This window comes from Diabrotica virgifera, chromosome 6 (genome assembly GCF_917563875.1).
Source record: "Diabrotica virgifera virgifera chromosome 6, PGI_DIABVI_V3a".
Lineage (NCBI taxonomy): Eukaryota > Metazoa > Arthropoda > Insecta > Coleoptera > Chrysomelidae > Diabrotica > Diabrotica virgifera.
This window is the reverse complement of record NC_065448.1, coordinates 195,762,065-195,777,780: the sequence shown is the minus strand read 5'-3', so window position 1 is coordinate 195,777,780 and position 15,716 is coordinate 195,762,065. Positions and strand designations below refer to the sequence as shown.

The following is a 15,716-nucleotide window of genomic DNA, read 5'->3' as shown; positions in this document are numbered from 1 at the left end:
CTACACAACAAACATGAGTTCTCCGTATATCATAAACCTACCCATACTGACACAACTATACACAATTCATCATCCCATCCTACACAACACAAATTAGCAGCCTACCATAGCATGATACATAGACTGACAGAAATTCCTATGACAAAAAATAACTTCGAGACAGAACTAAATATCATTAGACAAATAGCAGTAAACAATGGCTATAACGAACAAACAGTTAACAACATTTTAAACCAAAAACTCCATAATAAAGCCTTGAAATTAGTGTATCCACCACCACAGAAAGAACCCAGTACCTACTGCTCTCTCACATATACTGGCAAAATAACAACAAAAATAGCCAGATACATAAAAAAGAAAGGAATAACACCAGCTATCAGAACTAACAACAACTTCAGCAAACATATTAAAAACAATAAAAGCCGAAAGAGAAAGCAACTACAGAGTGGTGTGTACAAACTAACTTGTGGTGACTGTCCGAAAACTTACATCGGTCAAACTGGCAGAACTTTTGACAAACGGATAGCAGAACACACAAGGGCTTTCAACAATAGAAAAACAGACACTTCTACATACTCACTTCACCTTCTAGATCATAATCATTCTTTCAATGAAGAGTTTCAAATTCTACATATTCAAAATAAAGGCCTTAAGCTATCACTTTTAGAATCAATGGAAATTAATAAATTGAAAAATACAGATATAATTCTGAATGACCAACTCGTGACAAACAGCTCCCCACTCCTCAACCTCTTCAGTTAAAGACTTAAAAAGGCAAACACATTGTAAAATATATCACATGAGAAAGGCACTTTGCCGAAACAGCTGTAGTAATAACATAGTTGTAATAAATTTTGTGGAAGTATAGAAAACAAACGTTTTTCAGTGTTTTATTGTGAGATAAAATGAACTTCCATCAAGTAACGGTCGAATCCATCAAGTTCAATGTTTTCTGAATTTTATATTACAAACACTATATTTCCACAAAGCTACTAGTACTACTATCAACGAACATAGCATTCGCCGATCTTTAACTAAAATTTAATATAGCGCAAAAATCAACAAAAAAACAAAGGAAATAAATAAAATAAACTTGGAAACGTGCGTCTCACTCGAACTTTTTCGTGCGCTACGGATCGCAAGAGACGAGAGTCGTACAAGACGAGGAGATTTGCAATCTTAAACGCCTTGTGTACGGACCACAATGCCACAACGAAGGAACTTGAGTGGCAGGGACAGATCTACGCTACTGGAATCGAGTCGACTAGTTCGAGCGTCTCCCCATGTGCGGACGGCCTAATAGTACCACAATAATAATTTAATTTGAACGTCTATCTATAATCTGATTAGCCTTCTTCGGTCTATATTTGGGCATAGGCCTCCCCAATCCTTTTTCATTCTTCTCTGTCTGTCGTTACAGTCATTCACCTACAGCTCACGTGCTTCTTGATATCATCTGTCCATCTCATTTGGTGCCTTCCTCTGTTTCGTTTATATTCCCACGTTCTCCAATTTATTAGAATTTTGTTCCATCGGTCTTTTTTTTTGTTTTATATTGTGTCCGGCAAATCTCCATTTGAATTTTGCAACTTCTTGTCTAACATGCCTAACTTTTGTTTTCTCTCTTATCCACTCGTTTTTCTTTTTATCCATTGCAATCCAATCCCGACATGCAAAAATCCTCGCATAAGTAAAAATTCCGACCACTACATTTTGAATATTTATTGTTTCCTTTTCAAGTGCAATACCAAATCATATTAGAGTATTGAAATTGAAAAATTATTACTTACTAATAAGTACGGGCACTAATTAATATCTATTTTAAAAGAAAAAAATTATTTAAACACGTTATTTTATATTATAAAAGTTATACTTACTGAAATGGAAGGTTGTAAGCGACATGATAATATACAGGGTGTAACAAAAATACAGGTCATCAATTAAATCACATATTCTGGGAGCAAAAATAGTTCAAATTAACCTAACTTACCTTAGTACAAATATGCACATAAAAAAAGTTACAGCCCTTTGAAGTTACAAAATAAAAATCGATTTTTTCAAATATATCGAAAACTATTAGAGATTTTTTAACGAAAATGGACATTTGGCAATCTTATGGCAGGAACATCTTAAAGAAAAATTATAGTGAAATTTGTCCACCCCATAAAAATTTTATGGGGGTTTTGTTCCCTTAAACCTCCCCAAACTTTTGTGTACGTTCCAATTAAATTAATATTGTGGTACCATTAGTTAAAATCAATATTTTTAAAACTTTTTTGGCTCTTAGTATTTTTTCGATCAGGCAGTTTTTATCGAGTTGCGACTTCTTTTTTAATATGTTTACATAACAATTTTATGGGGGTTTTGTTCCTTTAAACCCCCCAAATGTTTGTGTACGTTCCAATTAAACTATTACTGCGATACCATTAGTTAAACACAGTGTTTTTAAAACTTTTTTGCCTCTTTGTATTTTTACGATAAGGCAGCTTTTATCGAGATGTGGCTTCTTTTTTAATATGGTTCAAAATATACCTAAAAATGTAAATCATAAATAAATTTTCATATTATTACTAAGTCTCCATAATCGTACTTCTACTGCCAAGATACTACTGCCATAAGAATGCCACATGTCCATTTTCAATAAAATATCTCAAATAATATTCGATATATTGGAAAAAATCGATTTTTATTTTGTAAATTCAAAGGGCTGTAACTTTTTTTATGTGCACATTTGTACTAAGGTAAGTTAGGTTCAATCGAACTATTTTTGATCCCAGAATATGTGGATAAATTTATGACCTGTATTTTTGTTACACCCTGTATATTAAATGAAAGTAAACTTGAATTCAGGATTTGATTATACATATATTATTGGACTATATATTGGCAAAAAAAAATAATTTAATTCCTACACCCATGTTAGAAATTTTATTTAGAAAATTAGTTCATATTAAATGGTAAATACTTACTTTTGTATAGTACCAAAAAATAAAAAAAAAACAGATGACCATAAACAAAAAACAAGAAATAAATGTAATTATATGTTAAAAAGAAACTTATCAAACCTGTCAGGATTTTGGCCTGTCGGGATTTTGGCCTGTCGGGATTCTGGCGTGTCGGGATTTTGGCCGTCGGGATTGTGGCTGTCGGAATTTTGGCTGTCGGGATTGTGGCTGTCGGGATTTTGACTGTCGGGATTTTGGGGTAGATCCATGCAATATGTGTCTTTCCATTGCTGTTTGCATTTTTACGATTTTGTCCTTGTTTGCTTTGGTAAACGTCCACGTTTAGGAACCATAAGTGAGAACAGAGAGTACGCATTGATTGCATACCTTGGTCTTCAGATGTTGTGGATATCTTTTGTTTTTAAGTGCAGTACTATGCCAGTCTAACTCGTGTTTTGATCTCTGCTGTTTGGTTTCCCTTGTTGTTTTTTAATTTGACCCAGATAATCGTAAACTTGTTCTATTTCATCTTATCCGATCCTCATTGTGATGTCTTCATCTGTATTTGTTATGATTTTTGTCTTGCTGTATTAAAGCCTATATTTTCAGCTTAATATGTCCAGTTCTTTCACCATTTCAAACAATTCTTCTTGGAATGTAGGTACCTGCACAAATATTTGGGGGGGTTTAAGGGAACCAAACCCCGCCAAAATTTTTATGGGGTGCACGAATTGCACTTTTATTTTTTTAAAGATATCTGCCATTAGAATGCCAAATATTCATTCTCAATAAAAAATCTCTAATAGTTTTCGATATATTGGAAAAAATCGCTTTTCATCTTGTAACTTCAAAGGGCTGTAACTTTTTTTATCTGCGAGTTTGTACTAAGGTAAGTTAGGTTCAATCGAAGTATATTTAAGCTTGTGATATTACAGTTTTTTTAAGAAAAAGATTATGCATAATGCATTTTGTTGGTGAGATAAACAAAAAAATGAATTATTATGAGTTAATACACATGTGCGAAGTCATCAGCTCACATACATATTATATAGTGTTATACAACACTTCGTATTGTTGAAAATGTAATACATTTCTAATTATGAAATGTTTTTTTCAGATAATGTCTAACGAAGATTTACAAAGAGAACTAGAATGCCCAATTTGTTTTAACTATTTACAAATTCCGATACGGATGTGTATAACAGGTCACAGCATATGTGATACGTGCAGAAATAAGTTAACCGTTTGTCCTATATGCCTATCTGGGTTCTCAAATGGATCTAATAAGTCACTCGAAAGCATAATTCCTTTACTTAAGTTTCCTTGTAAATTTCGTGATAAAGGATGTCAAGATCTTTTGTTTCATGTGGATAGATTAGCACACGAAATTGATTGTCCACACCAAGGAATAAGTAAGTGGAAGTTTTTTTATGTACTATAAAGAACCATTTTCTGTATCACTGTGGCGTTTTCATTATGACATAATTTACTGTTTTGTTGCGAGTTAAGCAAAATTTAGTTTAAAATATGTTATACTTTTGGAGATCGATAACTTCTAAACAGCTTAACCGATTTTGATCAGTGAACATGAGTTTGAAACGTATTTACAAGTAGTGTCTGATGCATCCAAGACCAAATATGATAACAGAAGGTATAATAGGATTTAGTTAGCTTGAATTATCGCTTTTTCCCATAGGAAATAGATATAGGAAATATATTTGATCATACTTGAGGCCTATGACTTAAAAATTCGAATTTTCTCAGTTATGAGGTATACACCGTTTGACGCGTTTAGAGTCCTCCTACAAACGCTAAGTTATTTGCGCAATTGGTTGAAATGTTGAGTAATTCTCGAAAAAACAAAATTTTTAAAGTTCAATTTTTCAGTTTTTCGGCTATACTGAGCCATATGTATGTCCGATCCTGGCCACTTAGGCACCATTTGAAATCTTAACTCAAGCGCTGATGATTTTTGGTGTATTTGCGGTTTTTCTGATCCACTATTGGCAAGGGAGCCCAAGCCGGGATTTTTGCAGTTACTCGAGCGCGTCAGTTTATTACATGGGGAGAAACCTCGTACCCTGAAAATATACATATACCACATATTGGGGGTATCAATACCAAAATCAAAATGGTAAATTCATTTCAATTATGAAAACGAATTTTTTTTCTTTAATAGAAATTAATTTTTAAACTTTTTTACCATACCTACAAGTAAAACAATTTTAAGAAATAAATTCGTCCGGGATACTAATGAAATAAAAAATTTTAGTAGTTCCAAAATGACAAAATCTAGGCATCGGATAAAAAAGTTTATTTGAAGAAAGTGTATTTTTTTGTTCTTCTTAATGGCGGTACAGGCTCGTTTTTTTAATATTTTATTTAATTACAGAGTAATTTCCACATATTAATATATTTTTCAAATTGGGCTCTGTACCGCCATTATTTATTATATTGCGAATACGTGTGCCAAATATCTCGAAAAAATATTCAAAAATACAGCCGCAATCTTGGAACGCGTTTTTGCTACCTGTTGATCGCTACTGTTTCCTCTTAAGATATTTTAACAGTACGTACGTACAATTATGTATTAAGAGTAAACAGTAGCGATCAACAGGTAGAAGCAAACGCGTTCCAAGATTGCGGCTCTAATTTTAAATATTTTGTCGAGATATTTGGCACACATATTTGTAATATAATAAAGAATGGCGGTACAGAGCCCAATTTCAGAAATATGTTAGTATGTGGAAATTACTCTACAGCTAAATAAAATATTAAAAAAAGGAGCCTGTACCGCCATTAAGAAAGACAAAAAAATACACTTTCTTCAAATAAACTATTTTATCCCGTGTCTAGATTTTGTGTCAATTTGGAACTACTAAAAATCGATTTTTTTATAACAAGAAATCGAACGTCACTGACTAGGCAACATTTCGCGCCTATGTGTTTAAAAATTAGTTTTTGATAGTATAAACCACTGTCAGTGTCGAATTACCGACGCACTGTTGCCTCACTTTTGAAAGTTCGCAATACTTTCGCAATCTTGGACCACGTTTGTTGCTACCTGTTGATCGCTACTGTGTGCTCTTAAGCACATACTTTTAAAGTATATTCGATGAAGGTATATTCCAATAATATACTTTTACGAATATTCTGAGATACTACGTACACGAATGTGCTCAGTATATTCGGTATGAGAATGTTCTTTAAAGTATATGCAAAGAACATGAAATTTAGAATGTTTTTTAGGGTACATGCTATGCTTGTACTACTCATGTACTAAAAAGAATATACTCTGTCGAATGTTGGTAGTATATGCTTTGAACATGAAGCGAACATCATTTTTATGTGGGTATTCGAGACATTTTGTTGAATTATGGATAGATGGCGCTAGAATCTAAAAAAACGATTGTTGCAAATGGAAAATTAAATTAAAAATGGAAAGTCCCCACTAAAATGGAAAACTTTACTTAACTTTTTTTGGATTTAGGACCTACTCTTCACAACCCAATAGGTCCCCATAACGCTCGAGTGACTGCACATTTAGCATACTTTGTTCCCCTACCATGTGAATCCCTACCATATGAAGACACATGATACATACCACCAACAATATGCCGTGTTGTATCTCCTAGTCCTATAGATGGCTTAGGGGTTGTCAAAAGTCACAAACTACACCGGTTCTGAATCGGCCCTGCCCCCTCTTGAAATATAGAAAAAAAAAATCAAATCGGTGTAACTTTTCCATATACAAACAAACATACATAATGTCCTTTTCATAGGCTTTTTTTTGTGCGTCACAAATGATAGAAAAAAAGGTAAGTCCGTGATAATACATTTATAACATTTGTTATAAATGTCACATTGTTATTGTTGTGTTATTGTTGTCACATTTTATTTGCAATTTGGCATAAAAACAAAGCAATTGTGTTTATTGCATTTATAAAATGGTATTTTCTTTGATTTGTATAGTCTTATAAATTGTACAGAATATATTCGTAGATATATTATATAATTCGTAATTTTTTTTTTCGATTATATCGCCATCTATCGACAACTAGAATAAATGTTATAAATGTCTGTAATCACGGACGTGCTTTTTTCTGTCACATACAATTTAATGCGTTAGAAAGAAATCGAAAAACTGTGACGCCCTGAAAGATGCCTATGAGAAAAAGATTACAAACATTTTCTCCTTTTTAAATAGAAATTGAGTCAAATTTCTTAGCTCGGTAACTTTTCAATGGTATAAAAGATTTTCAAAATTAGACATGCGTTCGAAAGGTAATGATCAATATTATCGGAAGCCACAGAGGAACTAAAATTTTCGAAATTTGTGGGAGTTTTGGGGACGTAAACGAAAAACAGGCCCCAAATCGGGAAGGCCGTAAAACTGACATCCTTGGACCAAAATGGATGATTGACATTATCGATTATCTGGTCTTTTCCTAAACTTTAAGATTGGATTTCGCCGAGTTTTCAATTTAGTCAGATTGACAGAATCAAAAACTTCGCTTGGCTATATAAAGTGTTGTAGAGTGTGCTTCTGGCGAGAACTACCGTTCTCTGGGACAGTGACGTCAAGGTACGTGTCCATTACGTTGGTGCTCCGTGCTCCGTTTAACTGATCCAATGGATACGGCATGCGCTCTTCTACGTATAAACCGCTCCCGCATGGATCGCTCCGAGTAACTGCTCCACATAGTGGATACGTTGCAAGGCGTTGGTGCTCCCGCACCTGTGTGGAGCAGCTACACGGAGCACTAACGTAATGGATACGTAAAAGCACGTGGATACGTAGCACACTCCTTACATAAAATTTTCCACTCGTTCTTCTGGCGTGCTCAGAATTTAAATACCACGTATAGTTCGTCAGGAATCAGGGTTAAGAGTGTAATAAATCAGGGTAAATAACGTGGCTATATATAGTGGATATTAAGTCGGATATATTGGGTGTCAATTTGAGTCTCAGAATCAAATTGCAGCCCACTTCTTACATAAAATTATCCGCCCGTTCTTCTGGTGTGCTCAGAATTTCACTACGACTTACGTTTCATGAGGAATCAGGGTTAATAGCGTGAGAAATCAGGGTAAATAACGTGGCTATTTATAATGGATATTTAGTCGGATATATTGGGTGTATATTTGTGTCCCAGAATCAAATTGTAGCACACTTCTTACACAAAATTATCAGCTCGTTCTTCTGGCGAGCTCATATTTTCACTACGACGTACAGTTCGGCAGTAATCAGGGTTAATAGGGTAAGAAATCAGGGTAAAAAGGTGGCTATTTATAGTGGATAGTTAGTCGGATATATTGGGTGTCAATTTAAGTCCCAAAATCAAATTGTAGCCCACTTCTTACACAAAATTATCCGCTCGTTCTTCTGGTGTACTCAGAATATCACTACGACGTATGGTCCGTCAGGAATCACAGGAATTTTACCTTGAGACTTCTTTACAAACTTGTATTTTAGTATTGCACCTGGAATACTGTTAGGTTTACGGGTATTTGTTTTTTCTTAGATATTCACTCTTTTAACTAACTTTCTGTTAAGTCTTATATGAGATACTGTAAAATGAGCAAAATAAATTACAAAAAAGTTTGTTTAAAAAAAACCCAAAGAAAGAGTTTATTTGCAAAGAGGACTACCAAATCGTCAATGAAAATGACATGGTGATGTTAGGACTAAAATGAGGTACCCAATAATATGTTTTCTTAATTTTAATGAATCTATGTCTTTCATTTTTAGATTGTCCTGGATGTTCATTTAGTAGCTCAATTACTGATATGGAAAAACACTGTCGTGACACACATCGTGTTCAAAATTTAGAACAATATAACTGTTCCATGTTCTTTTTCGAAACTCTGGTGGGATCTTCAGTTAATGGTATTGTTCAAAAAGATGGTAAATACCTTTGGTTAAGAGCTTTTAAAAATCCTGAAAATAATATAATTTTTTCTGTCGAGATGGTTGGCACGAAAGAAGAAGCTTCAAACTACAGTTATAAATTAATATTTAGTAAGGACATACAAAAAATGTGTTTTGAGGATACTTGTAAACCTTTAGGCCTTAGTAATAAACAGCTATCTGCACCGGTTAAAAGTTTCAATTTGAGTGTTCGTGATATTGAGAGTTTTCTAGAGAATGATTGGAATATTAGTATAACTGTAGAAAATATTAAATTAAAACATAACATTCTGAAGCTGTTTTCAAGTTATACCAAAAATAAGATTAATTTAGGCTTATATTTATTATTTTCAATTTTGTTTGTCATAGTACTATATTATATCATGTTTCAGTCAGATTGGCTGTTTGAGAAATCAACTAAATATAAAGGCAAACATAAACATCAGAAAGAAAGTTATAAGTTTGCCAGTTATTTTAATGAGTTCTCATCATCATTTTGGACTACGCTCGTGTCACTTGTCATACTGTACCTTATTGAATATTTGTTTAAAGTTTTAAAAAAATTGGTTTATTATACCTATATTATTTTATATTATATTGTAATTTTATCTATTGCACTTTTCAGATTCATAATTACGAATCTGAGGTGATGTTTTTTATCAGACTCAAATAGTGTCACAACTCAATAAATAAATAAAAACGGTTTTATTGCACCAACAGTTTGATACAACTAGAAAATCTGATCTCAAAAAGTGTTACGATTATCAAGTATTTGTCTAGACACTAGAGTCATTATATGATTACCCAAAACAATCTGCGAATGTGCATAAGAAAAGTGACACATTTATCACTTATTTATCTTAAAAAAAAAATAAAAATGTATACCATATTTATTCAGTTGCAATGCGAAGGCAAAACAATCTGACTTTTCAATTAGAATACGGAGCGCAGTCCAGTCCTCTGAATTGCGATTTTCGGCTCTTATTGGAGCCTCATCGGAAAGAACGTAGGCACTGTTCTCTATACCCTAATTGACCAGCGCCAAGAGTTTTTTGACCCATTGCAACCGAAGTGAAGGTATTAGGTGACTAGCGTCATCTGGCAATTGAAAGATGAAGTTTTTCAATCCTAATAGCAACATTAATAATATTGAAAATATTAAAAATATTACTAAAAGATTTTTAAATTGAAAACTTATTGGTATATTTCCCTGGTGACACCTTCAAGGCTTCTACAATTTGCAAGCCAAATGGATGCTGCAGTGAAGACAAACGGAAGGAATTCTACACTATGCAATTCACATCCCCCGTCTGCAGCTTGGTAAAGTTCCAACGGAAAATGCACCTGGTTACTCTACGGAGTAATACGACTATAAAATAAAAATGTATACCATTTTTATTCAGTTGCAATGCGAAGGCAAAACAATCTTACTTTTCAATTAGAATTCGGAGCGCAGTCCAGTCCTCTGAATCGCGATTTTCGGCTCTTATTGGAGCCTGATCGGAAAGAACGTAGGCACTGTTCTCCGTACACTAATTGACCAGCGCCAAGAGTTTTTCTCACCCATTGCAACCGAAGTGAAGGTATTAGGTGACTAGCGTCACCTAATATGACATACTGACTGTTCTCCATACCCTAATTAACCAGCGCCAAGAGTTTTTCTTACCCATTGCAACCGAAGTGAAGGTATGACGCTAGTGACCTAATATCTTCACTTCGGTTGCAATGGGTGGGAAAAACTCTTGGCGCTGGTCAATTAGGGTATGGAGAACAGTGCCTACGTTCTTTCTGATGAGGCTCCAATAAGCGCCGAAAATCGCGATTCAGAGGACTGGACTGCGCTCCGTATTCTAATTGAAAAGTAAGATTGTTTTGCCTTCGCATTGCAACTGAATAAAAATGGTATACATTTTTATTTTATATTCGTATTACTCCGTAGAGTAACCAGGTGCATTTTCCGTTGGAACTTTACCAAGCTGCAGACGGGGGATGTGAATTGCATAGTGTAGAATTCCTTCTCTTTGTCTTCACTGCAGCATCTATTTGGCTTGTAAATTGTAGAAGCCTTTGAGGTGTCGCCAGGGAAATGTACCAATAAGTTTTCGATTTAAAAATCTTTTAGCAATATTTTTAATATTTTCAATATTATTAATTTTGCTATTAGGATTGAAAACTACTTCATCTTTATTTATCTTTCTTTTTGCAGTATTTTTTGTTTAATATTGTTACTTGTGTTTAGAGTTACATCATTAAAAATTATAAGTCTGTTAACCAATTAATAAAGATGATATTACCTATATGATGTACTGCAAGAGCTACTTTTGATCAATAATATTTCGTAAATTTTTCGTTGTTTATCTCTTGTTATTTTGAAGCGCTTTAAAAAATGTTGTAACTGACTAAAATAGATATTATACTAATTTTGATAGTTTTTGAATTAAACCCGGAAAAGTTCTAGCACAAATTTTAAACGTCGTTTTCTCGATACTTTGCTTTTTTGACTTATGACACTATTTGAGCGGAGGTGCGATATATGTATGGATATACAGGTAATTGCAAGAGATAGGTGTGCATCTTCCAATAGTCGAGGAAATGAAGCATTTTGGCTCGCAATCTTTTCGTCCCGCATGGATTTACTTGAAATTCTCACAGAAGGTAGGGAACAGTCCAAGGATGATCATTTTCTATGTCATGCCGCTGTACGCTAAAACCTTGGGGTGGTTGCCACCCCATCTCGGGAGTGGGAATTTTTTATTACATTTTAACGATGTAAATCGATGTAGAAGGTAATTAAAAGAAAAAAATGTTTTTTATATTTTCTTCGTAAAACTAATATTTTTTCGAGTTATTCGCGCTCTATTTTTCGAGTTATTCAACTGTTACTTGAAAGTAACAGTTGTTCGACGAAAAAAATTGACTTTATTAGAGTTTTTTGAGAATACCTCGAAAAATATGCATTTAATCAAAAAAACTGCAAATATCAAAATTGTATCTTTTAGTAACACAAACCAAATTATTTTTTTACGGCCGTGCTAAAACAGCCACTTTCCCGCACGCATGTCGTTTCCGAAAGTTGTACTTTTCCGCATGGCGTGCGGGAAAGTAAATATTCCCGCACGGCGTGCGGGATACCTTGTAATATGGCATTATAATATATTATAATACGTGCAATGAACTAATAATTAGATATTATTTACTAATTTATTTCAAATTTATCTTATTTTGTTGATGTTTTAACCTTCAGATGACCAAGCGGGGGAAATTGTGACCCCAGCGTATGTTTTTCTTTAATAAATTCAAAAGTATTTTCAATTTTTAACTCATTATTTTTTAATTGACTTTAATATCTTTCTATATATCCTCATATTTTGAAATAAAAAAAATTCCCTATATTTTACGAATAAAAAATATATTCTGAAGTTGATGTTTAGTAAAATACCGTCCATTATGTGTAATTCCAAGTAGTTTTACGTAAATGACGTCGACTTTTCAAAGTAACAAGACACTTACTCAACATACACACTACACATAACACTAATACTCATGTTGTGACTGGCTGAATGACATAAAGTCCATGCAAAAAAAAATAAAAAAAAATAAAAAAAATATTATTAAATGTTAATAGTCATTTTTGACATTTTTGACCTGGGGTCATTCCCCCCCCCCCCCCCCTTGGTCATCCGTGTAACAAAAAAAGGTTGGTCATCGGAAGGTTAATGAAATTAACGCGATAATTCGTTGAAATAGACTTATTTTAACATAATATTAAAAAGTCAAATCAGTAGACAGTAACAATGGTTTTGAAGCGTCGTCATGGAAACCAATATCGTTGTCATGGTAACCAATTATATTGAAAATTTTGTTTTGACAACCTTGTCAAAGAATTAATTTGTGTATTTTCACTCCTAAATAAAAATTGGTACAACTCTGTTTGTTTCGACTTTTTTCCAAACGTACGGCCGTAGAAAAAATATTGTTTCTAACTCATGCGGAAAGTGTCTTCCTCGCACTCAACTGCTTGCCCGAACTCCGCTATCGCACCTTTGGGGTCAACGGCAGTCTCGTGCGTGAAAGTATCACTTTGCGCACTAATTAGGAAAATACCTATTTTCTGTAATATCTTTAAGACCCATACAAACCGAGATACGGCATGTTAAAGTTAGTTTTGTCGTCAAATGCATAATTTGAAATATTGAAAGCCAAATAACGGAAAAACTTTCAAGTATACAGCTAGACCTTTAAAAAACGATAATAAAAAGTTTCTAGCGTGAAACTTAAGCGACTTATGGTCAAAAAAGGTCCGTATCTGCTTTTCTCTATGAAAAAATCAGTGAAAACAACCCTATAACTACCCTCCTAATCAAAAATTGGTCTTCACCTTTCTATAATTCCTTTTATACTTGTATTATCAATAAACCCAAGAAGTTTGACCTATTTTAAAGGCCTTATTTTAGAGAAAATTGATTAAGAAAAATTGATTTTTTGCAGTTTCCTATTTTTCACCTTTACTTCAAAATATCTCCGAAAATACTGGAGATGCGAAAAAATGATAGACTACTTAATTGTATCTTTTTTAATAGCTAAAATTCCTTTGTGCATAGATTTTCATTATAGTAAACAGTTACCGAGATATAGCTGTTTAAAACCTCTATTTACGAGCAAACATCCCCTTATTCAAGCCCTTTAAACCCACCCAAATAAAAAACTAAGGGATCTTACGGAACTTAGTTTGCACATGCTTATAGCTCTTCAAAAATCCTACAAAATCATTTTTGAAAAAACTTTTTATCGCCAAAAATGAAGAAGCTACGTTACGTTTATAAAACGAATTTTTTTTCGAAAAATTCGAATAGTCCGCTTAAATGACAATTTTCAATGTAGCTATAATACCACAGAACCGGTTCGTATAGTGGAAGATGACTAAAAACTATTTGTATTTGTACATATTTGTAAATTCGTATTTTTTGTGTAAATAAATGTTTTTGTAATTCTTTAATTCTACTTTTTTTTCTGAATAGATCTATTAAATTATCTAGGTACAGTGGAACCTCGATAACTCGGATTAATCGGGACCGCGGCCGATCCGGGTTATCGAAAATCCGGGATAGCCGGAGAATATGGTAAAAATTAATAAAATACAGTATACTTACAAATAAACTCCCTTAGAATTGAAATAACATGAAATATATTTATAAATATGCACAGTACCTACACATCAAAATTACTAAAAAAACACCAAACACAAACTTAAGCAAACTGAAGGGAACAATACAAGACACACAATACAGTCACAAGGATGTTATGTTATTTAAGAACAGTGAAAACTTAAGACCATTGTTTATAAAAGAATTTTTTAAATAATGCTAAACAATGTCTTTCCTAAACAATGCTAAGACAGTTTGAAATAAAAAGGAATAGGTACTACAGACAGGTGCCTGTTGTTTCTGCGGCGTGTGCTATGAGTCATTTTTACTATTGTATAGTTCAAATTACACACATACACATTATCTCTCAAATATTATATTACATACATTTTTATTGTTGAAAGGTTTGTCTGATAATTAACTATTTTGATGGGAAGCCACAATTAAATTGAAAAATGATTTTATTAACGTTTTGACGCCAAAATTGGGTCCTTGTCAAAATACAAAATATTGAAAATCAAAATGTTTATCTGATGAAAATCGGTCCGGGTTAGCCGGACTTCCGGGTTATCGGGGGCCGACTTATCGGGGTTCCACTGTACTTATAAAAATTGTAATGTTATTAAGGATGGTTTTTAAAGGTTGAAATATTATGATATTATATCCTAAAGCATAAAACAATCATTATTTAACCAATCAAAACCAAATTTTACCCATATTAAAGTTCACAATATTTTTATATAATTTTTGACAATAAGGGGTAGTTTACACCCCTAAAAATGATCAACCCCATTAAGCATGATATAGAATATAGAATATGCAGTACAGGGTGAGATGATCCTAATTAAAAAAATTTTATGTAAATCGATGCAAGCTGAAATTATTATTTTAGGATAAGTAAATTTTTTATATATAGCTCCAACAAGGGTGGTTTTAAGGGTTGAAATATTATGATAGTATATCTTAAAGCATAAAACAATCATTATGTAACTAATAAGAACCAAATGTTGCCAATATTAAAGTTTAAAATGTTATTTTATAATTTTTTACAATTAGGGGTAGTTTTCACCCTTAAAAAACAAAAAGCGTACAACGGCTCAATATAGAAAATGAACTAGAGAGTGTAATGAACCTAATCCCAAATTTTTGTACAAATCGATGTTGGACGAAAAAATTGCGAGGTTTTGCCATTTTTTCAGTTTATTTCACCGACGACAATAATTATTTTCGCTGTTATTAAGTATTTTAAGAAACTACTCTTAAGATCAGTTATAAAAAAATATCACAACGTCGACAGGTTTTTGTTTTAAAATAGATACTGTTTTTTTAATAAATAAAAAATTAAAAACTGAAAAGTGTATTTCTTATTAAAACCTATATAACCATTTTAATAACCCCGTATTCCACTCATGAGTATTGATACAAGCCTGGATTAGAGCTCTAATGCTGCTAACAAGTCTACCAATCATTCCTGTGACATATTCTCCCAGATATGTTCAATGGGATTCATGCATGGACGCCAATAGGGCCGTGCCCCCCCTAGCTTTTCGGGTGTACAAAGCATCCCCCAAAGTATATAAAATATAAAGTGGTGCAACATCTTAATGCCTGCCCCCCCTAAAAATTTTTATATGGACACCCGTGGATTCATGTTTGGAGCCATCGCAGGCCACTCCAAACGGCGAATACCTTCTATCTCAAGAGAGTAATTAACCA

The 15,716-nt window shown here is 33.2% G+C and overlaps 1 protein-coding gene across 2 annotated transcripts in view; it reads left to right on the top strand.

Moving 5' to 3' along the window:
• Positions 1–15,355, top strand: part of LOC126886622 (E3 ubiquitin-protein ligase SIAH1A-like) — a 51,290-nt gene extending 35,935 nt beyond the window's left edge. For both annotated transcript variants that reach the window (XM_050653612.1, XM_050653614.1), the window contains exons 2-3: positions 4,063–4,357; positions 8,698–15,355. In XM_050653612.1, coding sequence (XP_050509569.1) covers positions 4,066–4,357; positions 8,698–9,506 — 1,101 coding nt within the window. In that variant the 5' untranslated portion in view covers positions 4,063–4,065 and the 3' untranslated portion in view covers positions 9,507–15,355. The remainder of the gene's footprint in view (positions 1–4,062; positions 4,358–8,697) is intronic.
• The last annotated feature ends 361 nt before the right edge of the window (positions 15,356–15,716 follow it).